This window comes from Hevea brasiliensis, chromosome 11 (genome assembly GCF_030052815.1).
Source record: "Hevea brasiliensis isolate MT/VB/25A 57/8 chromosome 11, ASM3005281v1, whole genome shotgun sequence".
NCBI lineage: Eukaryota > Viridiplantae > Streptophyta > Magnoliopsida > Malpighiales > Euphorbiaceae > Hevea > Hevea brasiliensis.
In genome coordinates this window covers 73,089,113-73,113,240 of record NC_079503.1, presented here as the reverse complement: position 1 = coordinate 73,113,240, position 24,128 = coordinate 73,089,113, and the positions used below count along the sequence as shown (strand labels likewise).

Below are 24,128 nucleotides of genomic sequence, written 5' to 3'. Positions count from 1 at the left end.
TTGCATGGAATATGGCAGCAAAGTCATCATCATGCTCATATAATTTTTTAATATATTCAAATCCCAACAATTTAGAATCAAGAGTAGTAAGAAGATTATACTTGCAAGAGAGTGTGTCAGCTACCACATTCTCTTTGCCTTGCTTATATTTCACAAAATAAGGATAAGATTCTATAAATTCTACCCATTTAGCATGTCTCCTACTCAACTTATGTTGGCTTTCGATATACTTCAAAGACTCATGATTAGAATGTATGACAAATTCTTTAGGCCATAGATAATGTTGCCATGTCTTTAATGCCCCAACTAATGCATACAATTCTTTATCATAAGTAGAATAATTCAATGTGGTACCATGCAACTTTTCACTAAAGTAAGCAATTGGGCGTTTCTCTTGCATGAGAATAGCTCCAATCCTTACACTTGATGCATCACATTCAATCTCAAATGTCTTGTCAAAATTAGGCAAAATCAATAAAGGTGCAGAACAAAATTTCTCTTTAAGCATAGCAAATGCATGTTCATGTTCTTTACCCCAAACAAAGGTCACATCCTTTTTTAGAAGTTCATTTAATGGAGGAGCCAATGAACTAAAGTTAGGCACAAATCTTCTATAAAAACTTGCTAAACCATGAAAACTCCTAAATTCAAATGCATTTTTAGGTGTTGGCCAATCTCTAATTGCCTTAACTTTTTCATCATCTACTTCAACACCTTTGCTACTGACAACAAATCCCAAAAACACAATTCTTTCTAAGCAAAAAGAATATTTTTTCACATTTGCATTCAATTTTTCTTTTCTTAACACATTAAACACAAGTTTCAAATGATGCAAATGCTCATCAATGCTTTTGCTATTGATAAGAATACTATCAAAATAGACAATAACAAACTTTCTAATAAAAGCTTTCAAAACATGGTTCATAAGCCTCATGAAAGTACTAGGGGCATTAGTGAGACCAAAAGGCATCACTAGCCACTCATATAAGCCATGTTTTGTTTTGAAGGCGGTTTTCTATTCATCACCAACTCTTATTCTAATTTGATGGTAACTGCTCTTCAAATCAATCTTACTAAAAATGCAAAAATCATGCAACTCATCCAACAAATCATCTAATCTAGGATTAGGGTGGCGATACTTTATAGTGATTTTATTCATAGCTCTATAATCCATCCACATCTTATATGTCCCATCCTTCTTTGGCACAAGCAAAACAGGAACCACACAAGGACTCATGCTCTCACGGACATGTCCCTTACCCAAAAGCTCATCTACTTGTCTTTGAAGCTCCTTAATCTCAGCTATACTACTCCTATAGGCTGTCTATTAGGAATTTGAGCACCAGGAATGAAATCTATCTGATGTTCAATACCCCTAATAGGTGGCAAACCTGAGGGTATCTCATTTGAAAACACATCCTTGTATTCCTATAAAAGAGACACAACAGAAAAAGGAAGACTGGGGTTAAGATCAGATACATTTAAATAGTTCTCCCTATACATGAGAATGCATAATGGCATCCCACCACTCAAAGCTCCTTTCAACTCTCTTCCCCTAACATACAAGCTCATCTTTTTCTCTCTTCTTTTCTTTTGCCCCGAGCCCTCTCCTTTTTCCATTACTCACTTTCTTTTCTTTCACTTCTTTCTTTTTCTCTTTCCCATCACTCTTTTCTTTACTCTCTTCACTCTTATGCTTGGCCTCTCTTAATTTTTCTCTCCTCAACAACTCTTAATATTCTCATTTGGTCCTCATGTGCTTGTGATGGTGACCAAGGCTCCAAGGCATGTGTGCGGCCATCTTTCTTCAAAGTGTAGTGATACTTTCTCCCATCATGAATCACATACCTATCATACTGCCATGGCCTCCCTAGCAAGATATGTGTAGCTATCATGGGTACTACATCACATAAGACCTCATCATGGTAGCTCCCTATAGTGAAAGGTACCACTACTTGCTTAGTTACTTTGACCTTGTTGCAATCATTTAGCTATTGCAACCCATAAGGTTTAGGAAGCTTAAGGGTTGGCAATCCTAATTTCTCCACAAGTAAGGAACTAGCCACATTGCAATAACTACCCCCATTTATAATCAAGCTACACAATTTCTCCTTCACCACACACCTAGTATGACATATGTTTTCCCTTTGCAACTCATCACTATCCACAATAGGTTGAGCACTCAAGGTCCTCATTGTAACCAATGTAAATTCACACCTATCGGATGGCTCCTCAATATGCACATCCTCTTCATTTTCATTCCCCTCAATTAGCATCAAAGGCTCGGCCTCCTTTTTTTCCTCACTCTTTACCTCCCCATCCTCCCGAATCACCATGACTCTCTTATTGGAACATTGGGAAGCATAATGCCCATATCCCAAACACTTATAACACTTCACATCTCTAGTCCTAATAGTGGCAGTAACCCCCTTCTTCTTATCTTTACTTTCTACCTTTTCTTTCCCCTTCTACTCTTCTTTCCTAAACTTAGGAATTTCTTTTTCACCCTTAGAAGTCTTATCTATATTTGGTTTCTAAGGGGCCTTTGGAGCCGAATGGACACCACTACCATACTTCAAAGCTCTCTTCATCTTCAATTATTTTTTTACTTTAATGGCTATGTGCACCAACTCAGTCAAATTAGTGTAAAAGTGCAACTCAACAACATGTGCAATCTCCATGTTAAGACCAGCTAGGAAACGTGCCATAGTAGCCTCTGGAGGTTCATCTAATTGTGCCCTAGCTAAGGCTATCTCCATTGTCTTATAGTTCTCTTCTACACTCTTCCCACCTTATGTCATCCTTTTTAACCTTTGGTGAAGTTCTCTAAAGTAATGATGAGGAACAAATCTCTCCCTCATTGCATCTTTCATAGCCTCCCAAGAAGCGATGGGTCTAAGACCTAAAGTCCTTCTCCTAACCATCAATTGGTCCCACCACACTATAACATACTCCTTAAACTCTACAGCTGTAAGCTTCACCTTCTTTTGCTCACTATAGTTATGACACTTAAAAATAAGCTCAACTTGCCTTTCCCACTCCATGTAGGCATCCATATTCACCTTCCCATGAAAGGGAGGAATTTTCATCTTAATACTGCCCACATTAGTGTCTACCCTCTCTTCTTGGCCTCCATACCCATAATCACCATATCTATACTCCTCAAATCTAGGCATCCTACCTCCTCTTCTACCTCTAGCTTCCCTACCCTTAGGTGGTCTATAACCCCTACCACTATAGTTATAGTTCCCATACTCAAATTCTTCTTCTATCTCTTTCTCAAACTCCTCCTTAACATGCACTTCACCCCAAGGATCTCTACACTTGGTTGCCCTACATCTTTCTCTTCTTGCCCTTTATCCCTTGCTCTCTCTTCCCTATCCTTTCTCATCTCCTCCAAAATCCTATTCTCATCATCCCTCAATGTATTCATACCCAAGGTCAATCTCTTAAATTGTGCAGCCACGGCATCCCTATACCTAGCTTCATCAACTACAACTCTCTCCCCACTACTATTGGTTTCATTTGACATGATTTTGAGCTACAAGAAAGCAAGTTAGTAGGAAATGGCTAACCCTTTCAAGGTGTTTCACACAAATAGATGGCTTTTACCCTCTAACGCACTCACACCTTCAAGCCTTTTGACACTCACTTCTTCTTGCTTGGTTCCATTGGAGCTAAAATACCAATGTCAATTCAAAAACTTAAAAATTTTAATCAAAATGATTAAGAACGACAAGGAAGATACGAAAATAGCAATAAGCAAAAACATGACTCTAGAAGCAAGAAAATGGAAACACCAAAGTAGAGGCAAATGAAATGCAAATGGAATGAAATTTTACAACTGAGATTATGACAACCTAAGAAGATAATATCAAGCAACAAAACCAATTTTCACAGCCAAATACCAAAAATTGCACTAGAAGCACACATATAACACAAATTGATGCTAGTTTTGGCTCACCAAGCAAATGAAGGACTTTTAAGCTGAAATTTTCCAGATATCATCCCCAATATGAACGTAGAATTTTGGTAAATTTTGGTCAAGTTGTAGGTTGGTTTGATGGGTGAACTAAAAATAGTCTAGTTTCTACACAAAATTTGATTCAATAGGCAAACAGTAGTAATTTCACCCCAAATTTTGTATGAAGCACAATAATTATTCCCAAATGATGTTGGTAAAATTTTAAAACCAAATTCAAACTTCAACCTCGTGTTTCAATAATTTCCCCCAATTCAATAATGATAACAATTCACAATTCCAACACAAACACCACAAACTCCAATAGGGCAGTAGCTATATCATCAAAATTACATTCCTAACATTCACTAATCATGTCAATTCTCAATTTCAATCATCAATTCATCAATCCCTCATAAATCACAATTAGCGCAGTAGGCTCAACATGCTTAATATTACGCAAGAGTTCAAAGAAATTAGCTAGCACAAAGATGGTATAAACTTGAATATAGATTAAACCCTAAGGCAAAATTGAAATCAAAGACAAATTTAAAAAAATTTCTCTAAAACCCTAGATGAAGATTTCAGCCAACAAGTATTTGGAGATAGAAATGAAAATCAAATACTCTAAGGCTGCTAAGATGGGTTTCGATCACAAGAACAAGCATGGAAGATGAAGAAAAACAAAACCCTATAAATGTCTTCTTTGGCAGAATGCCTTAGAAGCTTAAACCAAATAGAAAAATCAACTTAAGGAAGATAAAGAATGAAGGATACTTACTTGATTTGATGCCCTAATGCTTTGATACCAATATGATAGGCACCCATGTAGACACACCCATGAATGTAAACCTCTAATGGTAGCTAAGGATCACAACATCAATCAAGCATTTCTTTGAACAAAATAAGATGCAAGCTCTATGGAAAAAGAAGCACCAGAATATATATTCAAAGAGAAATAGATCAAGTGTCAATGCAATAACCTAACTTGTGGGAGATTACATTGATCATCAACTAAAATAGGCAAGTGATCAAGTTGCTTAAGTTGTAGTTCTTCCAGAAACTAGCAAGAACAAGCTCAAAACTCTCTCTTATAGAGGCTTAAAATTTCAGTAGCAAGACTTAAGGAAGAATATGAGGTTTTCTTCCTTTTATACCTAGGGTTGAAACATAAGCCTAAAATATTAAGATAATGCTTACACATAATTATGCCATGTTGGCAATCCTAACCAGAATAGTAAGTGCATTACTTATAAAGATAAAAAAGGTGGCAGCAGCATTAATTGTAAAGGACAAAAAGGAAGCAGCAGTTGGTTCCCCTTTGTGGCAGAAAATGGGCCCACAATGTCAAAAGGTGACCTCCTTTAGACCATGGCCGAATGGCACAAAGACACGTGGCATAAAAGAAGCTCTTCCAAATTCAAATGGTCCAATTGTGTCCCTTCATGTGGCGTGAGCTATGGGGACTTCAAGATGGCTACCACATATGCTCCATGGTGGCGTGAAAAATATCCAATGTGGCTGGTGATGTGGCAATGGAAGCTAACGTGGCTGGTGACTTGGCAATGGAAACTCCAACTTGGCACATGATGAACCACTTGGATTCTTGGAGCAAGCAAGCTAGGCCTTCCTTATGCACCTCCCCTCCTATGCCAAAAGCTCATTTATGGTCCATGAGTATGCTTTGAAGTTGCTTGGCTCTTGCCCTAGTGATTGCTCCTTTGAAGGGTGTTGGTGCTCAATGATGATCTTCATCACCATGTACATGTTTTCTTAGGCCCATGCCAGGAAAAAACTTCATCCCATTCTTCATAGTAGCCACTTTTGGATCCATCCAGTCTTTATAGATCCTAGCAACTTGAAAATTAGACATTGGTAGAGCTGAATCATCTATTTGCAATGCAACTACCTCCTCATTAAAATTGGTCTAAACATCCAAAGGACCCTAATCACCGCTAAAATTATCAAAAATGTCAACAATCATTATAGGTTGTGGTTCATCAGGCTTCTAGATGGGTTGGATAAGGTCTATAATTCGGTTATGGTCATTTAGGGTGGTGGAAATCATGTAACTACTTGGTAGAGGTCAAAAATTATGGTTAGGCATAAGGTCGATGTGGGTGTTTACTTAGGTTTCTGAGTCAATTATCTTTTTGGCATTAATTAAGTCTTGGATCTCATGCTTAAGTCGAAAGCATCGATCGGTGTCATGATCGTAGGTTTGGTGGAATTGGTTTATATCATAGCTAGGTGGGAGTGGATTTGATAGTGGTCTAAGAGCTAGGGGCTGCAAGAGGCCTGGATCTCAGAGACGCTTGAAAACTTTGGACAAGGGCTGGTTGAATTGGGAAAATCTCCTTAGGGAGTGAGACACAGTTTGAACCTCAATAACCTTATTTTCCCTTTTAACTCAAACATCTTGGCATTTGAGATTTCATTCAACATTTTGTTAAACATGGTTATAGTATATTCCATCATAACTGGTACAGGTGAAATCCTTACTAGTCTCTTCCCTTCCCTAACCCAGGTGCCCTAATCAAAAGTCTCTTTGGTGTATTTCAAGGCTATGTTTGGTAAAAAAAAAAAAAAAAAAAAGGATTTAAGGGTTAATGTAAACATGCTATGTACAATGCATGAATGGACCTTTTTTTTTACCTTAACCTATTCCTAAAAATGCATAACCAAAAATAAGTACATAAACTAGACCAAAATTAGAATCAAAAAAAAAAAAAGCCAAAGCCTTTACTATAACTGAATCTTCGTCCCCTTATTCCTCCAATTCTAACGTATAGGATAGGGTGAAAATTTATCCTAGGCTTTAGTACACTAAACACACCAACAGGGGTTGGTCTAAGATGATCCTGCCCTCACAAACAATGGGTTTATATCCTTAATGTTTAACTATAAGTAGGCATCCTCTTGCCTAACATGGGTTTTAAAATGGACCCGGGCCAATACACACATTAGGTTTATGCATAAGCCTAGGTTCATTTCAATTACCACTAAGACTTATAGTTTGGATAGTAAGACTATAAATCAAACACAACAAATCTATAGGGTAACTAGGGATAAAATTTAGGGCTCATGGGCTTCATTGGGTAAGAGAAAAGGTAACTCATGTGAGAGCTTGTCCATTAAGCACAACGGCCGAAACTTTGGGTCTTTTATATACCTAAAGATATGAGCATGGGGTGCTAGCATTCACTAATTTTTCATAGCTTGAGTGAAACTATGGCCTCCGTAGTTAATACTAGCGAGGTTAAAGAGTTAAATGTGATATGTGTGATAGTATATTCTAATGCAAAGAAATTTAACAGTAGTGCAATGCAAAGAAATTTAACAAAGGAATAATATTAAACTAGTAGAAACATATTGGAGTAACTATCCATTATCCCCATTAGAGTCACCAAACTATGGGGTTAAGGGTCACGTCGTATGAGGCAAAAGATCATCTACTAGGATCACATAAAGTGCACCAGGTAATGCCTAGAAACGATGGCGGAGTCACATAGGTTTTTCACCTAAGTATCACTTCTTTAGGCAATATTTTCTAGACATGCAATTTATACAATCTTAATAGAATCAAGTCCACTGGTACATACGTTTTTCCATAACACTACCACAGTACTAAGGATTTGTACTATAAAGGCATAGATAAACAGCAGTCGCCACCCAGGTAATAACCGGGATATCTAATTGAGGTATCAATTTCCGAAAGGACAACCAAAAGGACTTAATTGATACACTCAATTTTTTGATAGAGTCATGAATGGCAACTAACTCCTTGCAAAGGTTCCACAACCGTCATCACCATAGCCCAATGTCTAGGTTTGGGATAGTGAGTACATAAGGGGAAGGTGTTAGGCACCCCTTACGCCTATTCTAATCTCATTAATTGAGTGTTAGTCCTCTACTTATGTTTTTAAAAGTCTTGTTTATTATTCCTTTATCAAACTTCTTACCTAAAAATGCAATTTCTATACCTACACACATAAATAATTCAACCAGGGATTGTTGTTTACAGATAATTTTCATGCATAAGCACTCTCTATATATGAGGTTGATAAATAAAATTAAGTGAAATTTACCGAATGACTAAAATTAATTTATTATTGACGATTTAATTTACAAATAAATTTAATTTATAAACAACGTTAAATTTCTAATAAACCTATTTTATTTATTTACAAAGTTACTAAAAAGATAATTAAACTAAACAAATTATGTATATGTTACGATTTATTCTAACAAACACATAAAGGTTCAAGCAATTACATCCTAAAAAAATATTTATTTCTAACGTGCTAATTTATTTTATTTCGACCAAATATTTAATTACATTTAATTTACATGCCAAAGTTAGTTTTTTATATAAACAAGATTTAATTTTAATTTACTTAATAATTATTTAATTAAATTTCGCGCATAAGTGAGTTAAAGATACAAATAAAATTGATTTTATTATTTACCAAGTAAATTCTATTATTATTATTATTATTATTATTATTATTATTATTATTATTATTATTATTATTATTATATATCACATATAAAATTATTATTTCAAGAAAGTTTAAGGGATACTTACCTTTTAATTATTGCAGTTACCTTTGGGGTAAGCTACCCTAAGAAGAGCCTTCTCTTCTAATATGGCAAATTAATCTCTGTCTTACTCGCGTTAAGCTCCACTAAGTTCCATGCAATTATTGCTCTTTTTGATACTTGTCTTAGGATTACTTATCAATTTATTTTTTAAAATAAAATAAATATTATAATTAAAAATTTAATCACTTGTAATATAGGCTTTTAATGGGCCAAAACTATACAATGGCCATAGGTCCATCTAACCTAATTCTAATACTTCATAACATCATATCATATCATATATATCATTAAAATTAGATCAAGATACAATTTAAGACTTTAATACAAAAAAAATAAAATAAAAAATAAAAAAAAAAACTAGATCTCGCAAATTTACTATATTTTAGTATTTGAATTTCGAAAAATATCTAAGCAAGTATTAAAATTTCAAACAAATTATAGAAGCACGATGAGATATCATATTAAATTATAAAATTAATAACTAGGTCCAAATCATTGCCAAATAATTTATAAAAATTGAAACATTTAACTATGACAGATTTGCACTATTTTTTTAATACTACGATTTCTCTCAATCTACAAAAGATTTTTTTCATGAAACTAATGGAAAAAGTTAGATAAGATCTTCAAATTAATTTAAACCCAAGAACCATAGAACAAAGATGAAAAATTGAGGGAGATATGTGTCTTGAAATTTAGCTACACTGCAAATCGCAATTTGTAGATATCTTAATTTTGGACAGTCATAACTTACTCAATTTAATAACTTTTTTCATGATTCTTTAAGTCAAAATTATCATAATTTCATAAAGATTATATATATAATTCTTATACAATTTTTACAGAAACAGAAGTGCACGAAAAGTAATAAAAAATGAAATGACTGCAATAAGAACATGTGTAGAGCTGTTATCACCCTAAAATTTTTTAAATATACATGAATGTTATGAACATATGAGATAATCTAAAAGCACATAAATATGAAAGAACAAATATATGATATATTCCTTGAATATTTATAATTTAGAACACATACTTAAAAAAAAAATCTTGAAGGTTTGTTGAAGAAAAAGGAAGAAAGCAAGAAGAAAAAAGAAAGAGTGGTAGGAGAAAAGCTTACCGAATTGGAGAGATGGAGTGAGAGTTTTTTTTTGTTTTGTGTTGTTCTCTTTTCCCCTCCCTCTCTCTAACTCTGTTTCTTCTTGCAAATGAAGCCAGCCAATCAACAGAGAGATTAGCCTCTCAACGTGCATGATATTAGCCTCTCTAAAAGAAGCCATCAACCTCTAAGTAGACAGAACCAAGGAGAGACAGCAGCTAGAGGACTCAGAAACCCCTAAGATCATATTAACCACTCCAAGACCAGTTTGAAACTATAAAACATCGCCCAAAGCTCAGCCTTGACTATAGAGCATCTTCCCAAATTAGCAACAAAACCTCTAACCCATTAGCCATTACTGTCACGAATAAGCCCCCTCCAAATGCTTGTCTAGCAGTTCTACTAGATTTTTTAATAAATTAATAATACGTGATCATTTTTAAGGTGTCCTATTTCTTAAAAAAAGGCATTCCTTCTCTCTAATTATATATATATAATTTCAATTTTTTTCTAACATCAAAGTTTGGATGGTTAAAAAAATAATTGACATTTGATAATTAAAAATTTAAGCTATAAACAAATTTATTAAAATGGAAATTTAGGAAATTATGTCAATTTTTATATTATTGTCTCACTTCTCAGTTCAAATGTATTGTTAATTTTGAGATTATATTTATATTGATCAGATACGTTTGCAAGTGTTGATAATGAAGTTGATAATGAAGTTATTAAGCCACGTTTTCACAAAATGAAGAATAAAAAATATATAATATAGTTGTAATAATTTATCGCCTTGCACAAGAATCATTTTATTTATTTATAAATATTTTTATTTTATATATTTTGTTTTTGAAGGTGATATACATTTTTAATTGGACTCCAAACTAAAAATTTTGCATCCTTCACTGCTAATAGAAATGGTAACAAATAGGATATTTGTGAAAATCTACTCGAAACCAATTAATATTTTTAAAACCTGAACTAGTCCCAAACGTGATTGTTATTATTAAAAAATACCTAAATCTATTTAATTTTATATATTTTAATTAATAATTTACATAAAAAAATTATTTTTATTAATAATTTATATTTTAAAATTTTAATAATTCTATAAAATATTTAAATTTTATTTTATATAAAATAAAATATATAAAAATTTATAAATATTATTATAAAAAAAATATATTTTATATTTAATCATGCGAATTCAAATAGCAAATACCCAATGCATAAAATTCAAACTGGCTACAAGTATTATTTAAATACGAACCATCCTAAACTCAATTATATGCTTTCTAAATTTGTCTTATTAGAACAAAAATCCTTACAATCTCTAACTACCAATTCTTGTGACTTGCTATTAGAGGTGCAGTGAAGGGCGCATATTCTAATGCAAAGAAATTTAACAGTAGTGCAGTGCAAAGAAATTTAACAAATGAATAATATTAAACTAGTAGAAACATATCGGAGTAACTATCCATTATCCATCCAAACTTTTTAACCATCCAAACTTTGATGTTAGAAAAAATTTACTGTTCCATCCATACTACAGGTATCATGGGTTCTTTGTATGAAACTCAAAATCTTATTTTTAGTGAGTCATAGTCACCAAATTTAAGCATGATTTGAAATGGAGTAAATCTAATCACTGTTTATTTCAAAAATAATTTTAGTTGTTTCACAACTTACGATTTTATGGGTGTATTAGATTCAGAATATATTATCTAATTTATGCTATGACTTCTAAAGTAGGAATTAATCAAGAAGCAGTTTCGTTAAGACAAGTGAACTGAAATTTGAAAAAACGTTTTGATTGATTAATTGCAAAGTGAATATAAGGATTAAAATCAAATATAAAAACTTGAAAAATTAAAGACAGATAAATTAATAGTAAATAAATTACTAGAGTCTGATTTATATAGTTGAATTGAGTTGTTGACACTATAAATGTTACTATTTATCTAATATTTGTATTTCTCTTACAGCTATATTTGAAAGAATTTGGAGACCACTTTCGGTTCTATCAATATTGACAATTATCTGTCCACTATCTTGTAACTCCTTAGAACTGCTAATAACTAAATTTTCCCTCAGCTAACTACCTGATAGCTTTTTTAGGTATTTGTTTAATAACTACCTTAAACCATTAACTAATCAAATTAATAAAATAAAATTAATTAAATTAATTTTTAATTAATCTTAGGCATAAAAATAATTAATAAATAAAATTAATTATTTTGGTATAAACAATCACAAACCAACCCATGTTGGGCATCAATTCATATTTGATCATTTTTGAGCTCATGGAGATTCATCAGATCGCCTAACCAAGTTATAGCTCAAATGATGACAGTTTGAGTAATAAGGAGATTGACGAAACATTAGCTCAACAGGAATGAGCTCGGAATGACATGGTTTGAAGACAAATACTGTTGCATATGGTGAGCATGATTTTCACGGTACAATTTCATTGCATATAGAAGCGAAGAAGAGCTCGGAATCAGACCTCCTATATTTATAGATATACACTTAGTCATTTAGTGCCATTTAGCACTGTGATTTAGGGGTTAAAAAGTACTTTTAATAAAAATATACTATTAAAAATTTAGAAAAAAAAAATTAATTTGTTATTTTAATATTATTATGATTAAAATTTTGCAAATTTAATTTTAAATCATTTTTAATATATTTTAACTAATAAATTTAATACTCAACTAAACTCAACTCAACTAAGCCTTTATCCCAAAAATTTGGGGTCGGCTATATGGATTCGCTTTTTCCACTCTGAACGATTTTGGGTTAAATCCTCAGAAATGTGTAATGCTTCTATGTCATGTTGTACTACTCTCTTCCAAGTCAATTTAGGTCTACCCATTTTTTTCTTTCTATCCTCTAACCTAATGTGCTCTACTTGTCTAACTGGAGCCTCCGTATATCTACGCTTCACATGACCAAACCACCTCAATCTCCCTTCTCTCAACTTATCTTCAATTGGCACCACTCCTACCTTTTCTCTAATACTCTCATTACGGACTTTATCTAGTCTAGTATGGCCACTCATCCACCTTAACATTCTCATCTCTGCAACTCTTATTTTAGATGCATACGACTCTTTCAGTGCCCAACACTCACTACCATATAACATAACCGGTCGTATGGCTGTACAGTAAAATTTTCCTTTCAATTTATTGGGAATCTTACGATCACATAAAACTCTCGTGGCACGTCTCCACTTCAACCATCCGGCTTTAATCCTATGACTAACATCCTCCTCACATCCCCCATCTACTTGAAGGACTGAGCCTAGATATTTAAAGTGATTACTTTATAACAGTACCACTCCATTCAAACTAACTCCTTCCCTATCACCCCTTTGGCCTTCACTGAACTTGCAATGCATGTATTCCGTCTTCGTTCTACTTAACTTAAAACCCTTTGACTCTAGAGTACTTCTCCAAAGTTCTAGCTTTCTATTGACTCCTTCTCGTGTCTCATCTATCAGAACAATATCATCCGCAAACATCTTGCACCAAGGAATACTCTCTTGTATATGTTTCGTCAGTTCATCTAAAACTAATGTAAAAAGGTAAGGACTTATGGCTGATCCTTGGTGTAATCCAATTGAGATCGGAAAATCACTTGTGTCCCCTCCCACTGTGCACACAATAGTAGTTGCTCCTTCATACATATCTTTCAATACTTGTATGTACCTAATAGATACCCTCTTTTGTTCTAACACATTCCATAAGACCTCTCTTGGAACACTATCATAAGCTTTCTCCAAATCAATAAAAACCATGTGTAGATCTTTCTTCACATCTCTATATTTCTCCATCAAGCTTCTAATGAGAAAAATCGCTTCCATAGTTAAATGACCGGGCATGAAACCAAATTGATTGAAAGAGATAGAAGTATCATGACGTAGTCGATGCTCCACAACTCTCTCCCACAACTTCATAGTATGGCTCATGAGTTTAATTCCCCTATAGTTTGAGCAACTCTGTATGTCTCCCTTATTTTTAAAAATAGGTACTAAAATACTCTTCCTCCATTCATCAGGCATTTTCTTTGAGTTTAGAATCTTATTAAATAATTTAGTTAACCATGCCACTCCCAAATACTTCCACACTTCAATTGGTATTTCATCGGGTCCACAGGCTTTACCCACTTTCATTCTCTTAAGTGCTTCCTTTACTTCTAAAGATCGAATCATTCTAGTATAATTTACATTCTTTTCTATTGTTCTATAATCTATATTCACGCATTACCATGTTGACTATTATTAAAGAGATCATTAAATAATTTCTCCATCTTTCTTTAATGTCCTCATCTTTCACCAACACTTTTCCTTCTTTATCCTTAATGCACCTAACTTGATTGAGATCTTGACATTTCCTTTCTCTACTCCTTGCTAATTTATAAATATCTTTCTCCCCTTCTTTAGTTCCAAGTTTCTCATATAACTTTTCAAAAGCCTGTGCTCTTGCTTGACTAACTGCCTTTTTTGCCTCTTTCTTTGCTATCTTGTACTGTTCATACGCCTCATTATTATCACATTTAGGTAATTTCTTATATCATTCCCTTTTTCTCTTCACTGCCTTTTGTACTTCCTCATTCCACCACCATCTCTCTTTTGAGGGTGGTCCATGTCCTTTAGACTCTCCAAGTACTTTTCTAGCTACTTCTCTAATCTTTGATGCCATCTGTATCCACATATCATTGGCCTCCATATCTAGCTTCCATACTTCGGACTCGAGAAGCTCATTTTTGAACTTCACTTGCTTTACTCCTTTGAACTCCCACCACTTTGTTCGAGCTACACTATTTCTTCTGACCTTACTTGAATTGTTCCTAAACTTGACATCCAATACCACCAACCTATGTTGACTTGTTAAAGCCTCTCCTGGAATGACCTTGCAATCCTTGCATAGAGCTCTATTTGTCCTCCTAGTTAAGAGGAAGTTGATTTGGCTTCTATGTTGCCTACTTTTGAAAGTCACTAAATGTGACTCTCTTTTTATAAAGTAGGTATTTGCTAGTATTAGGTCATATGCCATAGCAAAATCCATGATACTTTTTCCCTCCTCATTTCGACTGCCAAAACCAAAACCTCCATGAACATTCTCATAACCTTGTCTATCACTTCCTACATGTCCATTCAAATCTCCACCAATGAAAACATTCTCTTCATTCGGTATGCTTTGCATTAAATCATCCATATCTTCCCAAAACCTTTGTTTACTCTCACTGTCTAGTCCTATTTGTGGGGCATAAGCACTAACTATATTTATTGTTTCTCCTTCTAGTACTAGCTTTACTAGTATAATTCTATCTCCTACTCTTTTCACAGCTACTACTGCGTCTTTCAATGTTCTGTCTATGATTATACCCACTCCATTCTTATTTCTCTCCTTTCCGGTAAACCACAGTTTGTACCCTGAATTACCCACTTCCTTACTTTTCTCTCCTACCCATTTAGTCTCCTTAATGCAAGCAATATTCACTCTTTTCCTTTCCAAGGTATCCACAAGCTCCATTAATTTCCCTGCAAGTGATCCAACATTCCAAGTACCAACCCTGATCCTCCTCCTATCCTGCTCCTTCCTAATTGGTCTCCTTCTATGATATCTTCTATTGTTTTCTATGTCTATCTTGTATTCTGTTCCACTATCTGTCCTATGGACTAACTTCTTTACCCACACCCGTCCATGATGTGGGAACCCTTACTCGCTTTCGGTGAACGCCCTACACCCTTGCATATTTATCACTACACTCGGGCTCCGATGTAGCGCGTCGTTAGTAGAAGACGCCCCAACGTAATAAATTTAATAAATTACATTTTTACAACAGCAATAATATTAAACAGACCTCTAATATTGGGGAGTCTTTTCTCCTTCCCATCCTTTATGCCCTTCAATTTACATTATGAACTCACTTTAATCCCCTCGTTCTGGTATGAAAAGGATCAGAGCGTTAATCTTTAACCCAATATATTTCTTTAAATCTTTTACTACGTCGTTTTCACATTTGAATATTTAAATACTCAAAAGTCAGCTTTATCAGCAGCCCAAGGCGTGGATGATGATATTTTCGTTCTCTCTTATTTTACTACTAATTTTGTTTTAAAAGCATGCTATGTGTGCATCATCCACCTACTCCATTTAACTAACATTCTACCACGGTTACTCATTCATACTTTATTTTATTTATTTATTATTTTTTATACTTAGGCTCTATTTATTTTACATAAAAAATATATTTTTTATATTTTTTTGTGTTTGAGATACTCAAAAAAATTAATCAATAAAAAATATTTTTCTGATTAAAAGAAAAATTAAATTATTTATAAGAAAAATAAGTTTCATTTTTCAAAAGAAAAAGTCATTTTTAATTTTTTGAACTTTAATAATCTTATTAAATGTGAATATATATATATCATTAATTTAATATTACAATTAAATAATAAAAAATATTTTTATTTAAAATATTTTTTAAAAAAATATTTTTTATTTATATATAAATTATTTTTCATGAAATAAACAGAGAGACGATCTCTTTTCCAATCTCAAGCATTTTCATTGTGGGGCATGAATCTCCAGCCTCCTCTAGAACATATCATATGATAGAATTCACATGCTTCAAGTGACTTTTAAAACAAACAATTTAACTGAGTTCCAACATTTGGAATATTTGCAATGTGAATTGTTTTTTATATATACCATTCCTATTTATTGCTTGATATTTTAAGGGTAATTTAAATTATAATTTAATTTCTATAATTTTATTAAATTTATAATTTAGTTTTTGTAGTTTTGAAACTAAGTAATTTAGTTATTGATGTTTTAATTAAGTTATAAGTTAGTCCCTGTCGTTAGAATTTCATTTAAGTTATCGTTAAATATAATAAAAGTAACCAAATTGACTTTAACTCAATTTTCAATTTGAAAATAATTTAATACATAAAGTTTTATTTTATTAATAATTTAGTTCTTGAAATTTAATTAAGCATATAACTTTTGTCTATGTAATTTTAAAATTAAACAATTTAATTATTAACATTTTAATAAATTTATAAGTTTATTCCTATTATTAGAATTATGATTAATTCTCTATTAAATTTAGTAAAAATAACCACAATGCTTTAATCTGAAAATAATTTAATCAAATCATTAACTAATCAAATCAATAAAATAAAATTAATTTTTAATTAATCTTAGGCATGAAAATAAAATTAATTATTTTGGTATAAACAATCACAAACCAACCCATGTTGGGCATCAATTCATGTTTGATCATTTTTGAGCTTATGGAGATTCATCAGATCGCCTAACCAAGTTATAGCTCAAATGATGACAGTTTGAGTAATAAGGAGATTGACGAAACATTAGCCCAACAGGAATGAGCTCGGAATGACACGGTTTGAAGACAAATACGGTTGCATATGGTGAGCATGATTTTCACGGTACAATTTCATTGCATATAGAAGCGAAGAAGAGCTCGGAATCAGACCTCCTATATTTATAGATATACACTTAGTCATTTAGTGCCATTTAGCACTGTGATTTAGGGGTTAAAAAAGTACTTTTAATAAAAATATACTATTAAAAATTTAGAAAAAAAAAATTAATTTGTTATTTTAATATTATTATGATTAAAATTTTGTAGATTTAATTTTAAATCATTTTTAATATATTTTAACTAATAAATTTAATAAATTACATTTTTACAACAGCAATAATGTTAAACAGACCTCTAATATTGGGGAGTCTTTTCTCCTTCCCATCCTTTATGCCCTTCAATTTACATTATGAACTCACTTTAATCCCCTCCTCGTTCTGGTATGAAAAGGATCAGAGCGTTAATCTTTAACCCAATATATTTCTTTAAATCTTTTACTACGTCGTTTTCACATTTGGATATTTAAATACTCGAAAGTCAGCTTTATCAGCAGCCCAAGGCGTGGATGATGATATTTTCGTTCTCTCTTATTTTACTAGTAATTTTGTTTTAAAAGCGCGCTGTGTTCATCATCCACCTACTCCGTTTAACTAACATTCTACCAGCGTTACTCATACTTTATTTTATTTATTTATTATTTTTTATACTTAGCTCCATTTATTTTATAAAAAATATTTTTTAAAAAATATTTTTTATATTTTTTGATATTTGAGACACTTAAAAAAATTAATCAATAAAAAATATTTTTCTGATCAAAAGAAAAATTAAATTATTTATAAAGAAAATAAAATTTCATTTTTCAAAAGAAAAAATTATTTTTTATTTTCTAAACTTTAATAATCTCATTAAATATGAATATATTTATATATATATATAAAATAAATATATATCATTAATTTAATATTATAATTAAATATTAAAAAAATTTTTTATGAAAAATTTTTTTTTAAAAATATTTTTTATTTATATATAAGTTATTTTTTTATGAAATAAACAGAGCCTTTTCGTGCAGAGGGACGATCTCTTTTCCAATCAGCTTAAGTTGCACTCGTTCGCATCATTCTAATATAAATAATGCTAAAATGTTATAAAAAAAGAAAAATTCTTATCTTTTACTATCTAAACAAATTCTATTGGATATTCATGCTTTATTTTTCATTTTGAGGATTAAATACTTTTCAATCTCGTTCTATTTAAGGGTTACAAATCTATTCATCCTTCCATATTGTAGAGGCATATATCATCCAAGAAGGAAAAAGAAACGATGATTAGTCCTGGAACGGATTCGTTTGACTATCGAACGGAGCTTCCATCGCCTCCACCACCGGGGGAGGAGGTGCCGGTGGTAGCAAGCGTCCCTTCTTGGAGACTCAACATGGATAAATTTCAGTTGCCTGAAAGACGTCTGGAAACTCATCATTTTGGCTTTACATATATTTTCAAAACAGTGAGTAAGTTTTTTCCAATTAAATGCAACTAGAAATTAAATTCTCTCTTTTTCTTCTTCTCCTTTTTTTTTTTTTTTTAATCTCTACTGTCTCTCTCTATCTCCTTTGGCCTGCCTAGAGAGACGAAGACAGATTGCAGAATATTACAACAGGCAGGAAAAGCTTCTTGAATCCTTCAATGAATTTGAATCCTCCACTGAGCTTGGAATTTTGCCTCAGGCTTTGACAGAGGTTTGATTCTTTGCAATTTCCTACAACTTTAACCTCAAGTGGCAAGTCCGGCTTTTTTTTTTTTTTTTTCGTTTTTAATGGAATATAATAATAACAATCAAAGTCTTTCAACTCAACTTGTTAGATACTAAGTATGTAATAATATCATTTTTAATAATATAAATTACAAAATATTTAGTAAAATTTATCATCAAATCAATCGTACACATAAAACTTATAAATTTAATAAATAAATCTCACTATACATTTTGTATTTTAGTTTATAAATTTAATAAATAAATCTCACTATATATTTTGTATTTTAGATCCACTGAGTTTAAATAAAAAAAATCTCAATTTCAGTCATTTATTTTTATTTTTTCATAATAAGGGCAAATGAATAGTCAATCACATTAAGTCTGATTAATAATATATTTTAATTTATACTTTGTTAAAATATTTATATATTTTTAATAAAATTTTATTTTAAATAATGTTTTAGTAAATACCTGAGTTTTAAATATATATTAATTTTTAATTTGTAAAAAATAATTAATTAAAATTATTTTAATTGAATTGTTGTGTGTATGATTCAGAAAGAAGTAAAACAACTAGCAAGGAGTGAGAAAACGGCAATCTATGCATCAAACATAGCAAATTTGGTACTTTTCTTGGCAAAAGTATATGCTTCAGTTGAAAGTAGATCAATTGCAGTAATAGCATCAACAGTGGACTCTCTCTTAGATGTCTTGTCTGGTTTTATCCTCTGGTTTACTGATAATAATATGAGAACTCCTAATCACTATAGATATCCCATTGGCAAGCAGAGGATGCAACCTGTGGTAATTAAGCCTTCTACTTAATAATTTATTAATGATTTTCTCTTAATTCATTATTTTGTTTTATTATTGAATGATTATTTGCATTAATTTATACATTTTAACTGCAGGGAATAGTGGTATTTGCATCAGTAATGGCAACTCTAGGGTTACAGATATTGTTTGAATCAGGACGGCAACTAATCGCCAAGGTAGGTATATTTTTATTCCAAAATCTTTATCTAGATTCGATTTATCGTGATTCAAAATAAAATATGTATGATGAAATCTACATATAAGATAAAACAAATTAATGAAAACATAATGAATTGAATAATAATTGATGGATTACACAACGAGAGATAATCAATTCTCTTTTTCACTATAAAAATGAATAATCTTAAAATAGGCAGAGACTCAAACTTGAAATTTTTCTACTCCCTCCACTTTTAAAGTGGAATGTAGAGAAAATAGGGCTAATTCAATGGGAGGAGGTTTGTCTAAGTTTTATATATAGCACAAATATCTTGTTCCTAACCAATATAAGATAACACACTTCTCTAACACCCGAGCATGAACATCTAAAGTGTGAAATTTGCGGACAAACACATCTGCAGGTTTTAATATTATGTAGAAAAAATGAATCAGGCCTAACTATATCTCAAAAACTAGCTCAAAGATTTGTGCAAATTTTATATATAGCATAAGTACTTTATCTCAAATTAATGTGTTACAACATGCACCAATTAAACTATCTCCTAATTTGCATTACTTTTGAATTAAAGTGTAGCTATTATTGTTTTATTTCTTGACGAGTACTCACAAATACTCTACAAATATATAAGCAGGCTCAACCAGAGAGGGATCCAAACAAAGAAAAATGGATGATAGGGATAATGGTATCGGTAACAGTAATAAAACTAGCTCTGACAATATTTTGTCGGAGATTCAAGAATGAAATAATAAGGGCATATGCCAAGGATCATCTTTTTGATGTGATCACCAACTCAATTGGTCTAGCCACTGCCGTTTTAGCTATCAAATTCCACTGGTGGCTTGATCCTCTTGGAGCTATACTAGTAAGTGCATTCTTATTTATCTATTTGCTTCATTTAACTTCTTTCTATCTATTTGCTTCATTTAACTTGCTTCTTTTTTTTTTTTTTAACTGTATTTATAAATTCAAACTTCCCTAAGAATCAATTTTCAACCCTAATTTGATTTGATTCAATGACTAAAAGTATATTATTCATCTGATATAATCAAGTTTAAATTCTCACTCTCTCATTATCCCTATTTAAAAAAAAAAAACACATTTTTAAAGTCATTGCACCAGTACTTATATAGTTTGAAATAAAAATTTAAAATTATTAAGTAATTTTAATTTTTTTTTTTTGCAAAATGTTAATTACTGTCATTAGTAACATATGTACAAATAATAAATCAATCTAAATTGTTAATTTATGTGAATTTATGCGTTTAAATGATAAACCTCATCCAAACTTCATTTTGATATTTATAATGCATCAAATTGAAATTTTTAGTCATTTGATCAAATTAAATGATTTTAGTCACATATTTTATCTCTTTACTATCACAAAATCTCATCATTATTTGGTGCGTAACGAGTATTAAAATGAAAATATATAAGAGTTGGTATTTTTTTTCTGAAAGTTTGATGTTCAATGATAGATATGGACAAGTTGAGAACACATTCGTTAAAAATTTAAAAATTTTTAAAATTTTAGTCAATTGCCAAAATTTAAACGTTTAGATTAAATAGCTAAAATGCAAAAAGGTTTGAATTATTTTTGTAATTAGGCCAATTAAAGTTCTTATATATAACTACTCATATATAAAATTTTTCAATTTCTTAAATTTAAAATAGCTTTTGATATTTATGTGGTCTTGGTGTTCAATAGAACTTAATGGCGAAAAAAGATTCATTTAATCATCGACCCCACTAATTTAGAATTAAAACTTAGTTATTGTTATTGTGTTCTTAAATTTAATATAATACGTAGAAATTATGTACACCAGATAGCTTTATACACAATAAGCAATTGGTCGGGTACGGTTATGGAGAACGTATGGTTGTTGATCGGAAGAGCAGCACCGCCGGAGTATATAGCGAAGCTAACATACCTAATTTGGAATCATCACGAGAAGATAAAGAAAATAGACACCATTAGAGCATACACATTTGGTATTCACTACTTTGTGGAAGCAGACATTGTATTGCCTGAAGAAATGTCACTTTCACATGCACATAACATTGGAGAGACACTTCAAGAAAAGCTTGAACAACTTCCTGAGGTCGAACGAGCTTTTGTTCATGTGGATTTTGAATTTACTCATCACCCAGAACACAACCCCAAGAGGACTAATTGATCCATCATGGATTTTGTATTAGATTTGTCACCCTTATAATAAGAGTTTGTTAAGAGATGGATCTAATTCTTATTGCATAATTTATTAATTATTATTCGGTTTATTGAGATTAAATAAATAAAATAATACTATATAAAAGATGCTCACCTAAAATATTAAAAGTTTTGGATGAATCAATGCTTCTTACAGTATAAAGTGCAAAAGGAATTCTAAGCAAGTAACCAACTAATATATAGTTATTAACTTGTTCATTTTATACAAATTAATACATCTTTATCTCTTTTATTATTTATTTTGCATATAGAATATTATCTATATTTTTAATAATATTTGCATATTTTTTAATAATACTTTAAAAATATTTATAGAAGATTTTGAGGTTAAGCTTAGTGTTTAATTGAGGATAAAAGAAAGGAAAATCTCAATTATTTTTAGTATTTGGTTGAAGTAAATAAAATTTTATATTTTTTAATAAATGAATTTAAATATTTATAAATTTTAAATAATATTTTATTTATTTTAGAGCTTTTATAAAATTATTTTATTTATTTATTAAGAATATAAATTAGCACAATTTATTCATAAACTTAATTATTAAAAGTTTAAATTTTAATTTATTTATTTAATGAGATTTAAATGAATATCAATTTTTTCTTAAAGACTTAAATGATCATCTTTATTTGATTTATAAATGAAGACGTAATTCTTTTGAGTTCTTGAATTTATTGAATTATTTTAAAAGTTCAAATGCTTGAATGACTTGTTTGGTTTACTCAAATGATGACTAGAATTTTCCACCTTAAGGTAGAATTGTTCTGTTTATATATATATATATATATATATATATATATAATTTGTAAACAAAATATTGTTTTATTAATTAAAAAAAATTACTAATAAATAAAATACTACACCAGTATTATTAAAAACAATTTACTAAAAGAAATTGTAAATAATAATTTATCATAAATATATTGCAATAAAACTACTACAAGTAATTTTATAAGAATTTATACAAAAATAATATAATTTTATAAAATCACAAGAATATTTTCTAACAAACAAATTATTAATTTAAAAATTATAAAAAATTCACTATTAAAAGAATTTATTAAAGATGAGAAAAAGAAATTGAAGAAGAGAATAAGAAAATAAAAAAAAAAAAAAGAAGTTGAGAAAGAGATTGTGAAGAAAAAAAAAAGAGAAAAAGAATGAAATAGAGAAAAGAAAATGAAGATAAGAAAATGAAATTGAAGAATAGAGAGAAAATGAGAGAATAAGATAAGAAAAAGGAAAAAAATAAAGAAAAAAAATAAGATGATGAAAAAAATAAAAATAAAAAAAAGAATAAAGAGTGTGAAATTAAAGAAAAAATAGAAAAAGAAAATAAAAATGAGAAAAAAAAAAGAAAATAGAATAAAAATAAAATGAAAGAAAAAGAATGAAATGGGAGAGAGTGAAATGATGGAAAATGAGAGTGAAAGAGTGACTGCAGCCAATATTGATGCTATCATAGGAAACTCTCATCAGGATACTTATTACCAGCTGTTACTTGAAATTTACCTTTCAAAAGATTCATTTTAGATTTATTAATTAATATCCCCTATTTAAAAATAGGAGAATTTGTAATTTGATTTTTGAAATTTGCTCATTATTATATTTTAATTTTTAAATTTTAAAAAATTAATTATTTAGTCTCTGAATTTTACATTATACTTTAGTCTCTAAATTTTGAGAAATTAATTATTTAGTTCCTTTAATTTTAATATGTAAAACAATTTAATTTGTATAATTTTAATATTTACAATAATTTATCCATTAATAGGGGACTAAATTATTTCATATATTAAAATTATAGGGATTAAATTATTCTACATATTAAAATTATGAAATAATTAATTTCACTTTTTATAAAATTATAATATAAAAATTGTCAAATTCGTTTAATTTTTATTAACTCAAATAATTTTATTGTGATATAAAATTTTAATATAATTATTTTTGTGAAATTAACTTATAATTTAAATTTATTAAACTTATTTTAAATTTTACTTAAAATATTAAGAAAATATAGTAATTTCAATAAATTTTATTTTTTAATAAAAATATTTATTTATATATTTTATTTTTAATACTTA

General features: G+C 30.4%; 2 protein-coding genes across 2 annotated transcripts; one reads left to right on the top strand and one right to left on the bottom strand.

Annotated features, from left to right (window-relative positions):
* Positions 1-1,015: 1,015 nt before the first annotated feature.
* On the bottom strand, positions 1,016-2,759 carry LOC131170273 (uncharacterized). The gene is made up of 4 exons (XM_058129331.1): positions 2,610-2,759; positions 2,125-2,342; positions 1,392-1,428; positions 1,016-1,324 (listed from the first exon to the last, which is right to left on the bottom strand). The coding sequence occupies exons 1-4, from the start codon at positions 2,757-2,759 to the stop codon at positions 1,016-1,018; spliced, it is 714 nt and encodes a 237-aa protein (XP_057985314.1).
* A 15,607-nt stretch (positions 2,760-18,366) lies between these two features.
* On the top strand, positions 18,367-22,083 carry LOC131170448 (metal tolerance protein 9-like). The gene is made up of 6 exons (XM_058129475.1): positions 18,367-18,574; positions 18,690-18,802; positions 19,378-19,623; positions 19,731-19,811; positions 20,448-20,678; positions 21,640-22,083. The coding sequence occupies exons 1-6, from the start codon at positions 18,388-18,390 to the stop codon at positions 21,988-21,990; spliced, it is 1,209 nt and encodes a 402-aa protein (XP_057985458.1). The 5' UTR covers positions 18,367-18,387; the 3' UTR covers positions 21,991-22,083.
* Positions 22,084-24,128: the final 2,045 nt, after the last annotated feature.